This window comes from Notolepis coatsorum (genome assembly GCF_963971535.1).
Source record: "Notolepis coatsorum genome assembly, chromosome: 4".
In the NCBI taxonomy this organism is placed as follows: Eukaryota; Metazoa; Chordata; class Actinopteri; order Aulopiformes; family Paralepididae; genus Notolepis; species Notolepis coatsorum.
This window is the reverse complement of record NC_140168.1, coordinates 40,664,473-40,686,478: the sequence shown is the minus strand read 5'-3', so window position 1 is coordinate 40,686,478 and position 22,006 is coordinate 40,664,473. Positions and strand designations below refer to the sequence as shown.

Sequence of the window (22,006 nt, the reverse complement as noted above, 5' to 3'; positions counted from 1 at the left end):
GTTACAGTGTGGGTTCGAGTCCCTGTGATCTAGTATCACTAAAGTTACAGTGTGGGTTCGAGTCCCTGTGATCTAGTATCACTAAAGTTACAGTGTGGGTTCGAGTCCCTGTGATCTAGTATCACTAAAGTTACAGTGTGGGTTCGTGTCCCTGTGATCTAATATCACTAAAGTTACAGCAATATGTACTGTGAAGTATGTTGGGAATTACAGGAGTATTACTGAATAGAGAGCCTATTAGGATGCTAGATCCTAATGTGAAACACTGTGATTTGCCATATCTTGCTATGCTCGCTCATGCCTGTATTTTTTATGTCCGTTCTATTTTATAATTTTTTGACTATTTTTAAACTGGCAGACAGACAGGACTCCATCACAGTAGTTAAGAAGCCTGTCCAGGGTGTTGCTGGGTACCCCAGACAGGACTCCATCACAGTAGTTAAGAAGCCTGTCCAGGGTGTTGCTGGGTACCCCAGACAGGACTCCATCACAGTAGTTAAGAAGCCTGTCCAGGGTGTTGCTGGGTACCCCAGACAGGACTCCATTACAATAGTCAAGGCGGGAGGTGACAAAGGCATGAATGAGGGTCTCTGCCACGGAGTCTGAGTGAAGGCCAGAGTCTGGAGATGTTTTGAAAGAACGCACTTTCTGTGACAGACTTGATGTGGGACTGGAAGGAGAGTGTAGAGTCCAGTTTGTGGACTTTAGGGGATGGGGAGGTGAAGCAGCCGTCCACATGCAGGAGTAGATCTTCCTTACTTTATGGACTTGTAAATATTACGGACATGTTTGATTTGTATTGAATTAAAGTGACAGTATGGATGCTGCTGGTGATATAGTATTACCGTCGGTCAGTGGAACTAATCCAGTGCAATTTGAGAGTTGGAAGTGATTTTACAGGGATTTCAGCAGGTTTTCTGGTTCATAAATGCAGTGAAATGCATCTCACACTTTCTACAAAGCCAGTCTCTAATCAAAGAGCAGCTTAAGGTTTGTGCAGGGCTCTACAGTGCGAGCATTTCACTCGCATTTCACTCGCATTTGCCCCTAAAAAAAGATTTGTGCGAACCGGAAAAATCATTTAGGAGTACAGTGTGCGAATAATCGTTTTGCGTAATGGGCGTGTCCACTCGCATAATAGACACGGACCAGCTCTGTAACAACTCATCTCGAGTCACGCTGCTTCTATGTGCAATGAAAACTCTGTGAGCAACGGTTCCAATGGTCTAACATGCTTTGCATCCTCGCCAGTCCTGTATACCCACGTCGCGCTAAAAACCTTAACTACTGTAATGTTATCTGCTATCTCCAGGGGTTCTCAAACCTTTTCATACCATGACCATTTTATTTAGGAATTTTTTTGGGGACCCCACACTTAACTCAATGGCAGCCAACAACGATTATATACGTGTTTGGCCGACAACCGCTGAACGCCAACCACGTATATATACGTTATTTGATCGTTTTTTATTCTATATTTCTATTCATTACCGGGTTAACATGGGGAATCATCCTGAGAATGCCAAAGTGCAATACCGGCCGCATCCCGCTAGACGCCGGTATCGAGCACCCTTTGTAACCTTGTATCTTGGCCTGTAGGACGCCCAAATGTCTCAGGTTTAATTTTTCCTTGTCGGGCGAGGCGAACGGTTCTCCCGGTTCCATTGAAGCACGTCAAATATCCCCGATCCATATGTTGTGGTGGATTATGCCGTGGAGCAAATGGACATTGGATGTACCAGATGGCGATCAAACAATTGGAATATTATTTTTGGAATACTCCCGATCACAGGTAAGCACAATCTGACGTCAATTTTTGCTTGATCCTGCAATGCTTTTATACCGATCGGGCTGATAAGCGTTTTTAGTGTTTAATACAAATGCCGTTACTGACAATCAAATAATCAGAAACAACCACCCCCCCTTTCATGCATTCATGATGGAACATAATACCTATGATATAGATTTGATTTTGGAATAATAGCGTGTCCAGGCAAGACACGGCAACGTCTATTAGTGGAATTGCTATAACTCAGCATTTCAGGAATTACCCTAGACCGCTCTAAAACCATACTTATATTCACCGCGGTATAACGCGGGAACGTATGGATGGAAAAATGTATTCTTTTTCACATATTGAACGATAGATAGGTGATGTGGGGCGGCTAGGTGGTGTAGTGGGCAAGGCACTCGCCACCAGTGTGGAGACGCTAGGATTCGCGTGTTCGAATCCAGCTCTCCACATTGTTTTTCAGTTTGGCTGGTCGTCCGCAGTAATACACATTGGCCGTATTACGGGGAGGGAAAACTGAAGGGTGGGGATCGAACGTTGTGAACAAGCGACTCCTACAAGTCGGTTGGTGCGCCTGCGCAGTAGAATCAGGAAGTGTCGGGGGCAGCGTGAGCCTCCCACGCGTTACTCCTCGACACTGAGAGATCGAGCTGCGCAGGTGAAAAGATGCGACTGCTGTTACCTCAAGTACCGGAGGGGACTTGTGCTATGTATGACTTAGTCCACATTGCAGCCGGCTTGTGGGAGGCAAGAAACAGCGTTCGTGACAGGGGAGGGTTGAATTGGATGATACGAAATTGGGATGGGAGAAAATATGGAAAAATGGGAGAAAAAGTGGATAAAAAAAAAAGATAGGTGATGTCAAATGGGCCATAGTATTGTATCCATAGCTATAATATAGAATATAGTTATAGCTCTACAAACAAGGTGATGCATTCCTATCTTTTAAAGCGTGGCAGTGCTAGAGCGGGGCTCCGTCTAAATCCCGGCGGTCAATGAGTTAATGTATTGCGTAATTTCAACGTAAAAGCACACGTTGTTGAACTTGATCATGCATATTTATTAGAAAATATAATTACAGCACTATGTTATCAATACACATTTATAAAACGAGGCATATTTTGCCAAAATATGTTGCCAGAACATAAACATTTTTTTTTATTGAATTTTCTTAAATTATTTTCTCCCCCTCGTATGTATATATTTTCTGTTAGGATGTATATATTTTCTGTTAGGATCTCTGTTTAACAGTACTGTATATTTGCATATCTAATGTAACAGTACTGTATATCTGTATGTCATAAATGTCATTATGAATTGAAAATGGGGGACCCTGATGTAAACAAGACGAAAGTCTTTCTCTGGTCTGCATCCCCTTAACAATTGTGTGTATTGAGCCGCTTCATGTATTGTACCCATTGTGCAATCTGTTAATAAAGTTTTCAATCAATCAATCAATCACACTACAACATACAAAAGCAGCTTGACAACCGATATCCTTTGCGTCTAGTAGGCATGGGCCAATGTGTGATTTTGGTGGTAGGTGCTATTTGCACAGATGTTTGTCCCTTAGTATGTACACGCACAGTATGCATATGCATGTTATGAATAGTTTGTTAATAAACTCTGTGTTACTTGAACATTTTTCACTGTGCTCCTAATTTCTTTTTATTTAGGAGCACATGTACTCCTTGGGAAAAAGGTTAGCGTAGAGCCCTGTTCTGAGTTTGTTTGTAGGTGCTCTTACATGCATGTTTATGTGTGTGTGTATGTGTGTGTGTTTTGCTTGCATGTATCTGTTCTTGAGCACAGTCTATTTATGGGACTTTGCAGATACACCATTTGCAGTTCAGTGGTTGGCAACATCAAACAGACAGACATAAGTGCCAACAGATGAGCTAAACTCTCTTACAGTAAGTGTGAACAGATCTAATCGCCAGTGAGTAATGAAAAGGAATTGATCACACTGAAATGGACTGGATCTTCTTAAGAGCAGAGGAATAACGTACTAATAATGTACGAATACTGTTTTAGGGTAGGAAAGAAGGAAAGAAGGAAGGAAGGAAGGAAGGAAGGAAGGAAGGAAGGAAGGAAGGAAGGAAGGAAGGAAGGAAGGAAGGAAGGAAGGAAGGAAGGAAGGAAGGAAGGAAGGAAGGAAGGAAGGAAGGAAGGAAGGAAGGAAAGAAAGAAAGAAAGAAAGAAAGAAAGAAAGAAAGAAAGAAAGAAAGAAAGAAAGAAAGAAAGAAAGAAAGAAAGAAAGAAAGAAAGAAGGAAGGAAGGAAGGAAGGAAGGAAGGAAGGAAGGAAGGAAGGAAGGAAGGATGGATGGAAGAACAGCAATGAGTAAAACACCTAGCAAAATCCTTCCTCCAACACAGCATGCAAGCACTCTTCCAAGAACCACAGTTGATTATAGTACAGGAGTCGTGACCAACATGTTGGCACGGTGTACTTTAAGATTTAAAAGGGATAACAATGTTAAGACTGGTCGAGAGCTTAGCTCATCTGTTGGCGCTTATGTTACCGTGAGTCTGTCTGGTGTTGCCAACAAAAGAGCAGACAGAGCATCGGCAGCAGGTAGGCAGGTGAGCAGACAGAGCATGAGCAGCAGGTCAGCAGGTAGGCAGGTGAGCAGGTAGGCAGGCAGACTAGTGTTGCATGATACACCGATACTAGAAAAGTATTGCGATACCCGGCCGTTAAAAACGGTCCAATACAAAATTTGATTAGTATCAATCAATACTTTTAGAATAATAGCCTGATGCCGTATTTCCTATGAGTTGAGTGGATGTGTGACCGGAGCTGTGTGTGTGTGTTAGTGTTGTCAAAAATATCGAAAAATACATATAGATTCTGAATATTTAAAACGGTTTCAATACTCATTTCCCGAAATATCGATATTTAATTATTCATAAAAAAAACAAAAAAATAAATAAAAAATTATAATTCAATACCTGTAATAGTACAGTAGTCCACACACACACATGTGCATTCAGTTAAGTCGGAATATGACTGTAATACAAACAGTTCAGTTTGTCAGGTACATGCAACACAGATTACAGTGTTTATATCTGTCTGCTTGAGAAAATACCATGTTCTGCAATAAAAATGATTGAAGTGAGATGAACAGTTATTTTTAAATGTGTGATCTAAAGATAAACAAAGGGTTTTAAAAGTGTTATATTTATCTTCTCTTATAGTACCAGAGAGAAGCTGAGGAGAATCAACCAGCAACAAAAGCAACATTTTTCTTTTTTTACATTTTAAGATTGAACCTTTTTCCCTGTGGTATCGAAAATGGTATTGAATATCGATACTTTTCAAGGTATCGTATCGAAGTTCGAAATTCCAGTATCGTGACAACACTAGTGTGTGTGTGTGTGTGTGTGTGTGTGTGTGTGTGAGTGCACGCTTTGTGTAGTGGGTGTGTCAACAGTGTCAGCTGAACACACACACCAAGGCATTTTCCACACACCGCACATTAGAGAGCGACCCACTGACGTAACGAAGCCTGTATGCAAAAGGTGCTATAAAACAGTGTTGTACAGTGTTGTACAACACTTCAAACCTAGCCTAGCACCTCAGTGGCACACACCAAGGCCTCTCCAAGGAGAACAAAACATGTCACATTAGCGAATAAGCTAACGTTAGCTAGCTAACATTCAGCAGCTGGTGCTGCTGCAGACGGTATGGGCCGACAAGGAACTGAGGCGCACTGTGGAAAAGGATGGCTGGCAACAACACCAGGGACAACGGATTACAACACATGACAGGTTAGCAAATAAGCTAACGTTAGCTGGTGGAATGATGATGAACTGCTAAATTATATAAGACACGTAGTGTAATGTCAGGCCTACTGTATCGTAAATAGAATGACGAGCACATTAGAAAAGCTGTGAATTTGAAAATGTGATCAACCCTTGTTGACATTCTGCTGTCTATTAGGTACAGAGTATCGAGTCAGTATTGTTTCAGTTTCGAGTATAATTTCGGTATCGAGTATCGTGATACTAAACTTGGTATTGGTATCGAAGTCAAAATGTTGGTATCACAAAGGCAGACAGAGCATGTGCAGTGGGTAGGTGGATGAACAGACCAGGCAGACAGAGCATGTGCAGTGGGTAGGTGGATGAACAGACCAGGCAGACAGAGCATGTGCAGTGGGTAGGTGGATGAACAGACCAGGCAGACAGAGCATGTGCAGTGGGTAGGTGGATGAACAGACCAGGCAGACAGAGCATGTGCAGTGGGTAGGTGGATGAACAGACCAGGCAGGCGGGCAGACAGAGGGGTATTGAGGTTTACAGTCTGCGGGGGCCTAAGCCACTTGGGCCTAACAGGATTAGCAGAGAGAGAGAGAGACTGGGTTACTACAGGCTACACTGAACAGGACGGATACACAGAAAGAGAGAGATAGAGAGAGAGAGAGAGAGAGAGAGAGAGAGAGAGAGAGAGAGACACTGGGTTACTACAGGCTACACTGGACGGGATACAGAGAGAGAGAGAGAGAGAGAGAGGGGGGGGGGGGGGGGGGGCATTGACAGACACACGCACGGTGCAGAATGTAATGGTGCAGTGAAGAAGCCTCATGAGATTCATTGGACATAAAACACTCAAAGATATATTTCCAATACACTATACAATAGACACCCATGTGCAAAGGGGGTCGATTCAAGGACAATTGACATACATTTCAATCAAATCTTAAAGTAATACAGTATATATATTTTTGTATTCCACATAAAGAAAAATCTACTTTAGGTGGTCTCACACACACACACACACACACACACACACACACACACACACACACACACACACACACACACACACACACACACACACACACACACACACACACACACACACACACACACACACACACACACACACACACACACACACACACACACACACACACACACACACACACACACACACACACACACACACACACACACCTTTTCCAAACCTACACTCATACACCCATTCCATTATCTAGTTGATAAACAATGCCAGAGGCTAGGTGAGGGGGCTTATTGTGGGATTAATGGAGTGTGTGAATTCTATCTTGTTAAAGTGAGTGCTGATTACTAAGGCACTGGACCGAGGAGAACACACACACACACACTCTTAGTAAATGAAGGGAGACACTCACGCTTGAGGAAGCGATTGCGGACCCATTTGTTCTGTTTGCGGGCATAGCGCCTTGTAGCAATCTTCAAAGCTTCTATACCTAGAGAGAGAGAGAGAGAGAGAGAGAGAGAGAGAGAGAGAGAGAGAGAGAGAGAGAGAGAGAGAGAGAGAGAGAGAGAGAGAGAGAGATAGAGATAGAGATAGAGAGATAGAGAGAGATAGAGATAGAGATAGAGATAGAGATAGAGATAGAGATAGAGAGAGAGAAGACCAAGGGAGGGGGGATCATTACAATTTCCAGTAGACCAACCAATCAGTGAATGTAATTCCATCTATGGATCTCTTTATGAGTCTGAGTCATAAGCTCAGTATTTTCTGACCTTTGTCCCTGAGCGAGTCTCTTTCTTCTTGGGTGCTGCTCTCTGGAGCGATGAGGTAGTCATGAAACTCCTTAAAACCTATGGACTGGAATATCCCATGTTGATAGTCCTGACTGAGTAGAGTAGAACAGAGTAGAGTAGAGGAGTAGAACAGAGTACAGTAGAACAGAGTAGAGTAGAACAGAGTAGAGTAGAGTAGAGTAGGGAAGAGTAGAGTAGAGTAGAGTAGAGTAGAGTAGAGTAGAGTAGAGTAGAGTAGAGTAGAGTAGAGTAGAGTAGAGTAGGGAAGGGTAGAGGTGAGTAGAGTAGAGTAGAGTAGAGTAGAGTAGAGTAGAGTAGAGTAGAGTAGGGAAGGGAAGGGAAGGGTAGAGTAGAGTAGAGTAGGGAAGAGTAGAGTAGAGTAGAGTAGGGAAGGGTAGAGTAGAGTAGAGTAGGGAAGAGTAGAGTAGAGTAGAACAATGTAGAGTAGAGTAGAGCAGAAGAGAAGAGAAGAGACTCATGAATACGGTACATAGGATGATTCCAACAGGCAGTTGAAGGCTATTCATGCCAACATCCCCTCCTTATCTCCCTCCCACCCTCCCTCCCTCCCTCCTTCCACCCATCTCTCTTTATCTCTCCATACCCTGAACAATAGGTCGGCAGCCTGAGCAGAACAAGGCCCCGTGGGTAGCAGAGTGACAGGACGGCATGCAGGGAGCACCATGGACCCACAGGGCCAGGACTTGGGTGGCCTGGCGAGGGTCACAGGAGGCTGGGGGGAGGGGGGGTGGCTGGGGGGAGGGGGGGGTGGCTGGGTGAGAGCTAGCCCGGAGGTAGCCTAGCCAGACAGCACATGCTGGCATAGACAGTGAGAGGGAGGGCGGGGTGTGTTTTTATTTGTAGATGCAAAGCAGGGGAAGGGGATAGCGGCAAGGCTGAATGATCAAAATGTAATTGCAATTATTTTGACTGATATTGCAAGCGCGACATGATTCACAGTGTGTTCGAGGTAATGATCATATTTGTGTCAATTATTTAAATTTGTATTGGAAAACACGTTAAAACTATGGATTTCTGTGGGGATCTGTACCAAACAGAGATGTTTGCCTGAGTCTGTAGAATATGATTGATGTAGCAATACTCCATTTAAAATGGTATTTGACCTTTAACAAATAGTGCACCTCTTGCTATCTGGATAATGCATGCGGTCAGATTGTGATTTCGATAGAATTTGTTCAGCCTTAGATAACGGTGAAATAAATATGGGAAAACAGGCAGAGACAGACATAGAAATCTGAGAGGGGAGACAGAACACAGGAAATACAGACAGACGAGGGATGAAAGAGAGAGAGCAGGAGAGAGAGAAATATATAGAGAGAGAGAGAGAGAGAGAGAGAGAGAGAGAGAGAGATCTGACCTTGATGTTTGGGCACTGCAGCCAGCGACGGAGGGTTAGAGAGAGAGAGAGAGAGAGAGAGACAGAGAGTGGGTGGGGGTTGATGAAAGTGCTTGGGTGATCAGATTGTGAGGTGATGCTGAGAGGGGGACAGTGATAGAGGGAGGTGGAGAGCTGGGGAGGAGTGAGGGGGTAGCGGCTGATGAGGTAGGATGGTGTGAGAGAGAGAGAGAGAGAGAGAGAGAGAGAGAGAGAGAGAGAGAGAGAGAGAGAGAGAGAGAGAGAGAGAGAGAGAGAGGACGGGATGAAGTTGGCAGCATCCTGGGCACAGTGCCACCAGTGCATCAATTCCCCGCAACCACACCCAATCACTCACTGGCACGTTCCCCGTGCGCACACACACACACACACTCATGCACACACACACACACTCATGCACACACACAGACACAGAGACACACACACGTGCACACACACACGCAGGTGAATTGTCACGCGCACACACACACATGCATGCAGGTGAATTGTCCAGCTTAAGCCACCCTGCTTCAGTAACTAACTTCATTAAAAAGACAAGCACGAAACCACGCAGACCGACAGCGCTACCTGCGCATGCGCTCCGACAAAACATCCCTGAACAGATCACCCGTGCGTGACCGAGTGTGACAGTGTGAGTGAATAAATGTGCGAGTGATCCCTAATTTTCCATACATAGCCCACAGTCGCGGTCCTGCGCACCGCGGGGGGGGGTATAATAATATTTCTTTCCCAATGCTTAGGCCCGGCGGTACTTTGACAAAAGTATTGATTTCACATCTATCACCCGGGTTATAGACACCACTGGGCCAACTGTAGGACACAGGAGGGGACATGGAACTTAGGAGCCGTCTGCCGAGTGCCGATGATTAGGTCTCACTATGAAACGCTTCTGGCCCAGCATGTCTGAGACCATGGTGTGGTCAGGAAGAGCCAAGGAGCCGCCGCGCCAACTAAAGGAACGTCCTTACACGCGTGTGTGTGTGTGTGTGCCCATGTGTGTGTCTGTCTGTAACTGCAATAACTTACATGTACGTAGGCATTTCTATCCATTTTAGCTGATACTTACCTAGGTTGGAAGTCAGCCAAGGACCTGCACTATTAAGCATTTTCAAATTGGATGAATGTCACTGATCCAAGGTAAATGCTCCAGCCATTGGTGTTCAAAGAAATACGTATAAATAACATGTTATAATTTTGTCATATAAAGGGTGATGGTTCTAGTTTAGTAACCATAGTGGTTCTAGTTTGGTCCTACAAAGGTCCTGTGTGTGTGTGTGTGGATGATGGTTGTAGTTTAGTCTAAATGTCCTGTGTGTGTGTGTGTGGGGGGGGGGGGGGGGGGGGGGGTGATGGTTCCCATCTACCTGTGTTGTTGGACCTTCTGCTGGTTGAAGCGCACGTGGAAATCTCTGAGCTCCTCTATCAGACCCTGAGACAGCATGTCATCCACACGGGCATCCAGCCGCTTGTCTAGAGCTGGAGGGAAGAGAGACAGAGAGAGAGAGAGAGAGAGAGAGAGAGAGAGACAGAGAGACAGAGAGAGAGACAGAGAGAGAGAGAGAGAGAGAGAGAGAGAGAGAGAGAGAGAGAGAGAGAGAGAGAGAGAGAGAGACAGACAGACAGACAGACAGACAGACAGACAGACAGACAGACAGAATGGCATTGATTGGAGAATTATCAAAAGGGATCTCTCAGCAAACAGAGTCCATCACACAGAGTCCATCCTTACTGGCCATGTCTGCGTGCAGCCAGAAGATACAGGGGTCTGGGTACCTCAGTGGTCCCCCCAGGCCGCCTCCCCCATCCTGGCCCCTCTGCTCCTCCAGCCAACGGCTGTGGGGCACGCCCGTGTCCTCGTGTACCTGTAGGCTCCTGCAGATGTCAATCATACAAGATTCGCCATCAGAGTCACACCTGCTTTTCAGGTGCCCAATGCCGCAAAATCACTAGAGATATATCACAGGTAAGACATTAAAATCTGCCAATGCGTGAGATAATTTCACTTGTTTTTAATATATTCGTATATATATAGTCTCACACCTTACTTCTTCCACCCTCAGCAAAAAATTATGAATAAAAAGAAAAGTGAGACATTGCATGTTCTATTCTAAATATAGCTTAATCTTCACCAATGATGAATTTATCTTTATATTTAGGTAATAGTCATTATTGTAGTAATGCTTCTTATGCGTCGGGGCTCCACCTGAGATACCGTCACTCACGTCAAAGACATTTCTGGAAAGTAGTTCAGTCGGATCGAGTAGAGCTATATCTCACTCCGTTGGGCCGACTTTTCAGTCGCTCTGAAAGTAATATGCTTCAAGCACTACTCGTCAAGACAAGAGATCTGTATAGGGCAGTAAGACGGGGCGTGAAATAAACCCCGGTGGAGGGTAACAGAACTGCAGGAGGGTCTCAACGAGCGTCGCCTCGATCCCGTCACGTCCCATTTCCTCCGGAGTGTGCAGTGAATCTATCCCCCAGTCACGGTACCACCGGGGCTCCGCTTATCCACAGAGATGTTGACATTGAGATTCAAATCCCAACACTTAGCCGTGCTTGGCTGCACTTGGGAGGTGGTGTGAGTAAAAAGGAAGCGCACGTAAAAATAGAAGCTGTCGCTTCCTGTCAACTAGAGGAACAGGGTAACCTAACCTTCACACAGACAGATCAGGGTGCACAGACTGCAATGCATCCTCTGTGTGTGTGTGTGTGTGTGTTGCGCGTGTGTGTGTTGCGCGTGCATGAGTGTGTGTGTGCGTGCATCGTAAACAGATCTATGTCAATGTCACTCTGAGTTTGACAGGCACAGTGCAAGAGGGAGCACAGCCCTTCAGCATCTCATAAAAGATGGAAAAGAAAACCTTGAGAATATCATTAAGCCGGTTACCTAACATGCGGACAAACATCGACACATCATACAGAAACACGCCGCACGCTATGTTACATAGACACAAACACAATGTTTGAAACAAGGCTTGAGTGAAGGTGGCCTGCGCACACACACACACACACACACACACACACCCTCTGACCTGGCGAGCTTGCGTGCGTCGTTAGGATGCAACATGGCGGCCATCTTAGGGTCCACCTCAGTCAGTCGTCTGTGCAGCTCGGCGCCTCCCAGTTTCTCGAGGTCCGCCTTCACCTTAGCCGAGCCGACTTCCTTCCTCCCCGACTCCTCGTGCTCCTGCTGTGAGGACGTGAGACGGAGAGACGACCGCGATTGATCATCTCTGCGTGTGCCTTCGCTGAGAGTCAAATAGGTCTAATGTGGTTGTACTGTACTGTGAATGAGGAAGCGGTAACATTAGGAGGGAACTGTAACCTTCTACCAGGGTTTCCACTAGAAAGGAATGGGGTGCCGGTCTACGTGTCCGGAAAGATGTCAATGTCCCGGACAAATGAGAGAATTCACGATCGAATGTTATCCGTTTATTGAGCTTACTGCAATAACGTTATACCCGTTAGTCAATCAAAACAGTCGCAGTTACCATTTGTAATGATTAACGTTAAGATTACCTCGGCTCTGTCTGCACTGATAGTCCGGTTGGTTTGGGGTGGTGTGAAAGCTTGTCCCAACTCTGGTCCGCCTGAAAACGCAGGTCTCGGTTCGCTTGCAAGTGAACCCTGGTGCGTTTGACTAGGTGTGAAAGCAAACTGGACCAAAGACCCGAAAATCGTGCATTTAATGAAGCTGATTGGGCAGGTTTTGTATATTTCCAAATGTGTGATTTTTCATCAACATAACATTATTATTTTCACAGCTGGCAAGTAAAAAAAAAATTCAAATATTGTTGTGACACTAAACAAATACCTCACATTACATGATTCAGGTGACAGTAGCCTTGACAGTGGCATATAATTAATTACACACGTCATAACATTTGTGCAAGCCAAGGTGGAGATCACCTAATTTCTTTGTGCAGCTGCATTTGGGAGATCATGAGATTCTGTGTAACAAACTATCTGGCTCATCAAGTTAAATACAAAAAGGTTTTTAATTAACCCTTTGTCGTGTGGCAGTGAAATGGTTAACCTTCTGTATTGTCGCAGTGAAAGGGTTAACCCTTTGGTAGTGTGGCAGTGAGAGGGTTAAGTTGTATATTGACATGAATGAAGTTGGGCTTCGTATGGGGCCAATTCAGGTGCAAAAGTGGGGGGGGATTTGACCTAGGAGTTTACACCAAGCGGCTACCTTTGCATTGTTTCAATCTTGTTACACTCACCCCTCTAAACTCACTCTACAGCGACCATATCATCCGAGTCAACAGGCACCATTTGTAACGATGGTCACTAGGTACTAGCAGGCACGTTGCGCTCTGCACCCGTCCTCCGACAGCCTCGAACCATGAAAGTATGTTACGGTTGTAAAACACAGCGGTCTTATCCATCCAATTCAGGTGGCAAAGTGGAAGTATTTAACTTAAGAGGGAGTTTACACCAAGGGGCTACCATTGCAAGGCTTCAACCTTGATATGCATGAGCCTGCATGAAGTGATGGAGAGTATACCCTCTTGACAACCATTCACGGTGAACACAACAAAATGCTTCAATTGTTTCTGCAACATTTTCAAATCTGGTGCTAGGTACTTCAAAGTTTAACGTTTTCACAACCCCGGAATGTGTTGACTTTTAAGCAAAGGAATCACTTACCGAAACATCTCTAACCAAGGTCTGACCGACCGGTACCCACCTGTGTATCCACCAGAACCCTCCACAGTAGGGACTCGATGTAATAGTTGGTCCCTCCTACGACGATGGGCAGCTTATCTCTGCTGTGCATGTCCTCGATGTGGGAGGATGTTAAGGAAGATGAGGAAAAAAAGAAAAGAAAAAAGACCTTGCATACGTTATGAAACACTAGCTCCTTCAATCATTTGACCTAAATGGTAAATGGACTGCATTTACATAGCAGCTTTTATCCAAATCGCTTTACAATTTGTTCCTCACATTCATCCATTCACACACCGACGGCAGAGGCAACCATGCAACATGCCAACCTGGTCATTGGGAGCAGTTAGGGGTTAAGCATCGTGCTCAAGGACACTTCGACACGTCAGCGTTCAAATTCACAAGCAGGTTTGCGATTGTCCCTTTTTTTCCCTTCATCTATTTGTATGCGTCCAAATGTAAAACACTTTTCAAAGAACATGCAGTGTAGCTGCTAGCTGCAGGTTACGTTAGTTTACTGGTAGCCTGCATTACTTTTGGAGAACACAGATTAGCTGCAGGTTAACGTTAGTTTACTGGTAGCCTGCATTACTTTTGGAGAACACAGATTAGCTGCAGGTTAACGTTAGTTTACTGGTAGCCTGCATTACTTTTGGAGAACACAGATTAGCTGCAGGTTAACGTTAGTTTACTGTTAGCCTGCATTACTTTGAGAACACAGATTAGCTGCAGGTTAACGTTAGTTTACTGGTAGCTAGGGCTGTCTTAAATACTTCGAAGCTTCGTTCGATGGGCATGGGATTCGAATATGAAAATAAAATTTGATTATGTAAAAAAAAAAATATATATATATATATATATGATTTTTTTTTTGCAAAATCAACTCTGCCTCTCTTTGTTAATTACAACAAGCAATGCTGTTTGTTATTTACTGTAAGATGAGGTCGGACTCAGCACTGACAGAATTGTGTTCTTTGTGCTGCTTTTATAAAGTCTCAAATGACAGCTTACAATATTTCATGGAAGCAAAGTGTTTAGTTTGTCTAAGATTTAAAAAGGTTTAAACTTTACAGCACTGACAAAGTTGAACCAAGTGCTGTACAAGTCCCACAACATAAAAAAAAATTAAAAAAATTCGAAGCTTCGAATTAAAATCGAATCTCGGCCCCGAAGCTTCGAATTCCAAAAAAATAAATCGAAGGTCAGCCCTACTGGTAGCCTGCATTACTTTTGCAGAAGACAGATTAGCTGCAGGTTAACGTTAGTTTACTGGAAGCCTGCATTACTTTTAGAGAACACAGTGTTTACTGGTAGCCTGCATTACTTTTGGAGAACAGTGTTTACTGGTAGCCTGCATTACTTTTGGAGAACACAGTGTTTACTGGTAGCCAGGGGAGGAAATTAGGTCACTTTACTGGCCAAATGCTAGTATTTTTTACGTTTGGCTGGTAAAAAAAATCAGATACCCGCCAGTTGGCTGGTAAGCCAAAAAGTTAGTTTCCTCCCCTGCTGGCGAGTATACAAAAAAATAAAACATTCTGCAATCACTGCACTGGCAAACGGTGCGCGTCTTCTGAGTGTTCGCTTTAGTTGACAGTGCCACGAGAGCACTGCACAAGACCACCCGCGGACATATAATGTTTAATAAACGTTTGCGCAGTACTGGCCAACCCGCGGACATATAATAATAAAAGTCCCGCGGTACTAGGCTAGCCATCAGGAGCACTCTCAAACAGATAACGTTAAACACAGCAGAAGATGGAAAACAGACAGACTGACCAACGGGGAACTGCATCCAACCCTAGTACAACCCTCGAGTATAAATTACTAAGGACACATTTAAATCACAGAGGTGTAATGTTAGTCTACTGGAACTGTATACAGTGGTTAGCTTCTAGTTAGCGTTTTAGCTATAGCTGCTTGCTAGCTAACGTTAGCCCCGTGTGCTCAAAGCAGCCAGCTAGGTGTATCTGTTATGACTATAATGTTTCCAAAAAAGCACCGGACTACGACGTAAGGTTAGACATTTTATTTCATGCTCAAAAGCCCCTGGCTTGCACATCGCAGTCACGAAAGGGGCTAGCTCAACCAGTGCACTGTGCACAACAGCACACCAACCCAACTGACGTTACCACAACACTTGACGGTACTTCACAGCACTGTCGTAAGACCACCGTGCTGTCTTAAAGGCACAGTGTGCCTACCCAGATGCATACACAACATTGACGCGGCTTGACATACAAAGTAGTAATTATCACAATTAGCGATATTTTTTGTCTGGTAAAAAATCTGTTTGGCTGGTAAAAAAAATCAGATACTCGCCAGTTGGCTGGTAAGCCAAAAAGTTAGTTTCCTCCCCTGCTGGTAGCCTGCATTACTTTTAGAGAACACAGTGTTTACTGGTAGCCTGCATTACTTTTGGAGAACACAGTGTTTACTGGTAGCCTGCATTACTTTTGGAGAACACAGTGTTTACTGGTAGCCTGCATTACTTTTGGAGAACACAGTGTTTACTGGTAGCCTGCATTACTTTTGGAGAACACAGTGTTTACTGGTAGCCTGCATTACTTTTGGAGAACACAGTGTTTACTGGTAGCCTGCATTACTTTTGGAGAACACAGTGTTTACTGGTAGCCTGCATTACTTTTCCAGACACCATGGCCACTGCCGGAGTCAGAGATGATGAACTGGACAATCCTCCTGCTTCCCTCAAGTCCCTGAAGTGTGGCAACATGATGCCTTCCCTGTGATATAAACAACCAGACCGGGGGCGACAGTGGATCAGGAGGCAGAGCGGTCGTCTGGTAATCTGAAGGTTCCCGGTTCTATTTCGGCTCCTCCTGGCAGCGTGTGACAAAGTGTCCTTGAGCAAGACACTCGACCCCTAACCGCTCCTGATGAGCAGGTTGGCACCTTGCATGGTCTGTGTTTGAATGAGTGAATGTGAGGTGTGAGTTGTAAAGCCATTTGAAGCTTTGCAGATTCAGCACAAAGGAAGCCTTTCCAAACAAAACTTTGAACTAGAATATAAATAACTAATTCAGTTAGCGAGGCTCTTCACCCTCTACTCTAGTAATCAAAACAATCCCCCATGCCAGTTGGCGGGAGACGACGGCAAAACAGGAAGTGACAGGGTTTATGGGAAACGTGATCTTATCACGAGAATTAGGCTACCATTTGTTTCAGCAGTGGTCTAATTTCTACTCTAAATCATACCAAGGTATCACAACCAATCTGACAATGATATATTTAATTGAAAATGCTGCTTGTAGTAGCTGTTACTCTAAAAAGAAGAATTTGAAAATGTAAATGACATTTGCCAGGGCATGAAACCAATGTTCCGTTGACCTTTACAAAGCAAGACTCGATAGTCTAACAATGGCAAAAGAAATATAACATTTTTATCAAACGGTGATCTTAAAATTGAAAGTCAAACCGGACCGGTGATATCTTTAGTACCCGCTGTATGTCTAGTACTACAGGGTACCCATCCATAGCCATGAAGTGCTTTGAGAAGCTAGTAAAGGGCTACATCTGCTCCTCCCTCCCCATCAACATGGACCCCCTGCAATTTGCATACCGCCCCAACAGGTCCACGGAGGACGCCATAGCCCATGTGCTGCACACAGCAGCATCACACCTGGACAAGAGGCAGGGGAACTATGTGAGAATGCTATTCATCGACTACAGCTCGGCATTCAATACCATAGTCCCCTCCATACTCATAGCCAAGCTCAGGGACCTGGGCTTGAACTATGACCTCTGCCAGTGGGTCTTGGACTTCCTGACTGGCAGACCCCAGGTGGTGAGAGCAGGCAACTGCACCTCCTCATCCATCACCCTCAACATAGGGGCCCCCCAGGGCTGTGTTCTGAGTCCCCTCCTCTACTCCCTGTACACACACGACTGTGTGGCTCAGCGGAGTAGCAATACAATCATCAAATTTGCTGACGACACAGTGGTGGTGGGCCTGATCTCTGCCAACGACGAGAGGGCCTACCTGGAAGAGGTCAAGGTCCTGGCGGGATGGTGCCAGGAAAACAGCCTCTCCCTGAACGTCAGCAAAACAAAGGAGATGATTGTGGACTTCAGGAGGTCGGGGGTCAAGGACTACAGCCCCCTCAGCATCGACGGGGCACCGGTTGAGAGAGTCAACAGCTTTAAGTACCTCGGAGCCTACATATCCGAGGACTTGACATGGACCACACACATTGACAGTGTTGTGAAGAAGGCACGACAACGCCTCTACTTCCTCAGGCGCCTAAGGAAGTTCCAAGTCAGTCAGAAGATCCTTAAGAACTTCTACTCATGTACAATAGAGAGCATCTTGACCGGCAACATCACCTCCTGGTTTGGGAACAGCACTGCACAAGACCGAAGCAGACTACAAAGAGTGACACGTTCAGCCGAACGCACAATTGGAGGGGGGCTCCCCACCCTCCAGAACATTTACAACAAACGTTGCAAGGGCAAGGCTAAGAGAATCATTAAAGACTCCAGTCACCCGAACAACTGCCTCTTTGAACTGCTGCGGTCAGGCAAGCGATACCGGAGTCTCAAGGCGAGCACAGAAAGACTCAGAAGAAGCTTCTATCCCCAGGCCATCAGGCTGCTAAACGAACAATGAACACTACACAACAACAACCACCAAACGCACATAGCACACACATCCACACGCACACACTCACTTTAAACAAACACACTGTAGCACCCACTCCACACACTTTATAGCACACACCCACTTTAAACAAACACACTGTAGCACCCACTCCCCACACTTTATATTTATTGATGAAGGATTGCACTACAACTCGTACACCTTACTGTAAATTGTACCTAAATTGTACCTCATCCCATTTCTGCTTTGCACTATATAGTACTGTACATTAGTACACTGCATAGTATTGTATATTATATGGTAACTCAGAACATTGTACATATGTCTATACCGAACACTGTGACCTCATTTTCTTCTTCTAAATTACATGCTATACTATGTTATTTGATACTATCTTGTCTAGCACAGTCTCTGGAGCGTAACAGTAAGAAGCATTTTGTATGAAAGTATTCTGTACTTCTGTATGACAACTATTAAAGAAACTAAACTAAAAACTGAAACTACCCCTCAAGTCTACAGGGTACTCCTCAAGTCACCTGCCCTGGTTGCGAAGGTAATACAGGACAAGAGAGAGCAAGAGGCTGATATCAATGCACTGAATATGAATTTATTATTGATCTATTTAAGGTCACTATTAGGCTGCATCATTTGGATACATCATATTAATCATGGTTCACCTCAGAGGATCGCTGTGCATTTATTGTCGGCATTCAGCTGAGTGTGCATCTAGCCAGTAAATATGATCCAGTCCTCGATAATTCTAGTCATACAATACTACTGTATGCAAGGTGTAAATGCCGAAATTCTCTTCCCTCTCTCTCCTCCCTCCCTCCCTCCAGCCATCCCTCCCGCCCTCTCTCCGCTCAGTGTCACAGAGTACACGGATAAGAGCATTTCTGCCACACCTTATTTCCTCAATCACTCTCTCACTCTCCGTCTTCTCCTACTTTTCTTCCTGATCACTCCCTCCCTCCTCCCATCTCTCTCTCCTTCCCTCTATATCTCTCTTTTTCCTGTCCATCCTCCTCTCTCCCTCTATCCTTCCCTCATCTACCCTTCTCTCCCCTCTACCTCTCTTCCCATACCTCTCTCCCTCCCTCCTTCCTCTCTGCCTTCTCTCCATCTCCTCTCTACCCGTCTCCCTCCCATCCCTCTCTCCCTCCTCTACCTCTCCATCCCTCCGTTTTACTTCTCTCCCTCCTTCTTCTCTACTCTTTCCCATCCTCTCTCCCCTCCCTCCTCTCCCATCCCTCTCTCCATCCCCTCCCCCTCTCTCCCATCCATCTCTCCATCCCCCTCCTCCTCTCTCCATCCATCTCTCTCCATCCCCTCCCTCTTCTCGCCCATCCGTCTCTCCCTCTCTCTCCCATCCCTCCCTACTTCTATCTCTCCCTCCCTCCCACCCATCCCCCTCTCCCTCCCTCATCTCTCCATTCCTCTCTCCATCCCCTCCCTCCTCTCTCCATCCCTCCCTCCTTTCTCCCATCCCTCTCTCCCTCCCACTCCTCGCCCATCCCTCTCCATCCCCTCCCTCATCTCCATCTTTTTTCCCATGCCTCTCTCCTCCGACTCCTCGCCCATCCCTCTCTCCCTCCCGCCTCTCTCCCATCCCTCTCTCCATCCCCTCCCTAATCTCCATCTTTTCTCCCATCCTCTCTCCATCCATCTCCTCTCCATCCCTCTCTCCCTCCCGCCTCTCTCCCATCCCTCTCTCTCCATCCCTTCCTCTTCTCAATCCTTTCTCCATCCCTCTCCCTCCCTCTTCTTGTCCATCCTCCCTCCCTCCCTCCCCTTCTTGTCCATCCCCCCTCCTCTCGCCCACACTCCCCAGGGTAATTAAATAAGCGTTCAGACGAGATAGGCCCATCAGCGATCATCAGTCACCTCCCCTCACACAGAAATGCACACGCATACATGCGGAATGCAGACTTTGCACACACACACACACACACACACACACACACACACACACACACACACACACACACACACACACACACACACACACACACACACACACACACACACACACACACACACACACACACACACACAACACACACACACACACACACACACACACACACACACACACACACACACACAGAGCAGAGAGAGTCCCTCCTGCGTCAGTCTGCTGAGGGGAGAGGTGCAGAAGAGAGAAAGAAAAAAGAGATAATAGAGACATCAGAGAGAAGAGACGAGAGGAGGAGAAGTAAAGTGCAGGGGAGCAGGAGCGGGAGAGGAGGGAAGAGGAAGAAAGAGAGAGAAAGAGGGAAAGAGAGAAAGAGAGAGAGAAGGGTGAGGGAGTTTAGTGTGAGCAGCATGCTGAGTGAAGGACTGATAGCTGGCGAGTGTCATCCTGTGACCGCCTGTTCAGATCCATCCGGCTCGCCCGCTGCTCACTCACACTCGCCTTCATCCTCTCTGCACCTTTTGCCTTAAATTCTTCTACATCGCCTCTTCTCTTCCTGATCTCTCTTCTCCTCCTCCTCTCCAGCTTCCCCCCTCTCTCTTCCTCTCCCTCTAGCTCGCTCTCTCTCTCTTTCTAACAGCAGGCCAGTGCTGCGCCCATTCCTATTCTTGGAGCTACCGCAGCCCCCAGTACTAGTGTGTGTGTGTACGTGCATGCATGTGTGTGTGTACATGATCACTCTAGATCTATTAATACTCTAGTTATCACCTCCTCTCTCTCTCCACATCTGTGTGAGCTCTCTCTCCCCTTCTCTCTCCATGTGTGTGACTGCCCATTCTGATTGTGCTTGTGAGTGAGTGAGTGAGTGAGTGAGTGAGTGAGTGATGAGTGTGTGTGTGTGTGTGTAGGCGTGTGTGTAGGCATGTCACAGAGACAGTCTGGTCTATTAATATCCTCTCTAGTGATCTCATCTTCTCATCTCAGTGAAACATCTGCAGCGAGAGAAGCTTTGACAAAACCAGGATCTCTCCCTCTCCTCTCTGACACACACACACACACACACACACACACACACACACACACACACACACACACACACACACACACACACACACACACACACACACACACACACACACACACACACACACACACACACACACACACACACACACACACAACCACACACACACACACACACTAAATCTATGCAACACTAATTTTAAAAAGGTCAAAGCAAAATGAATCATGTATTGCAGTTAGCACATTATTATCTAGAAAGGTGTTTCAGACCGATATGACAACAGAGGAGGAGGTGTTCTGTTCTAAACTCTACAACAGAGAGGAGGTGTTCTGTTCTAAACTCTACAACAGAGGAGGAGGTGTCTGTTCTAAACTCTACAACAGAGGGGAGGTGTTCTGTTCTAAACTCTACAACAGAGGAGGAGGTGTTCTGTTCTAAACTCTACAACAGAGAAGGAGGTGTCTGTTCTAAACTCTACAACAAAGAAGGAGGTGTTCTGTTCTAAACAATACAACAGAGAAGGAGGTGTTCTGTTCTAACTATACAACAGAGGAGGAGGTGTTGTGTTCTAAACTCTACAACAGAGGAGGAGGTGTTGTGTTCTAAACTCTACAACAGAGAAGGAGTGTGTCTGTTCTAAACTATACAACAGAGAAGGAGGTGTTCTATTCTAAACTCTACAACAGAGGAGGAGGTGTTCTGTTCTAAACTCTACAACAGGAAGGAGGCGTTGTGTTCCACGCTGTGTTCTAAGGAAGGAGGTGTTGTGTTCCACGCTGTGTTCTAAGGAAGGAGGCGTTGTGTTCCATGCTGTGTTCTGAGAAGGATATGAGGGCCAAGGCTTTGTTCCTGAAGTCCACCACCGTGTAGCTGCTGATGAGTGGATCCACAAAGCTGATCATGTGATGCTTGCACTGGGCGCTCTCCTCAGCAGTCACCTTATTGGTTATGATGTCCAGGCCCTGGTACACCTGAGGAGCGTGACACAAACAAATCACAGTCAGGAAGGACGACAGCCAGTAGGACAAACAAACAAACACCAAATTAGAAG

The 22,006-nt window shown here is 45.6% G+C and overlaps 1 protein-coding gene across 1 annotated transcript in view; it reads right to left on the bottom strand.

The window, feature by feature from the left end:
• Positions 1-22,006, bottom strand: part of trit1 (tRNA isopentenyltransferase 1) — a gene marked incomplete at its 5' end in the record, with an annotated part of 122,153 nt that overhangs the window by 44,353 nt on the left and 55,794 nt on the right. Inside the window, 7 exons of the mRNA XM_084311796.1 lie at positions 6,950-7,027; positions 7,308-7,420; positions 10,089-10,200; positions 10,454-10,596; positions 11,760-11,917; positions 13,421-13,519; positions 21,786-21,926. Of these exons, the coding sequence (XP_084167922.1) occupies positions 6,950-7,027; positions 7,308-7,420; positions 10,089-10,200; positions 10,454-10,596; positions 11,760-11,917; positions 13,421-13,519; positions 21,786-21,926 (844 nt within the window). The remainder of the gene's footprint in view (positions 1-6,949; positions 7,028-7,307; positions 7,421-10,088; positions 10,201-10,453; positions 10,597-11,759; positions 11,918-13,420; positions 13,520-21,785; positions 21,927-22,006) is intronic.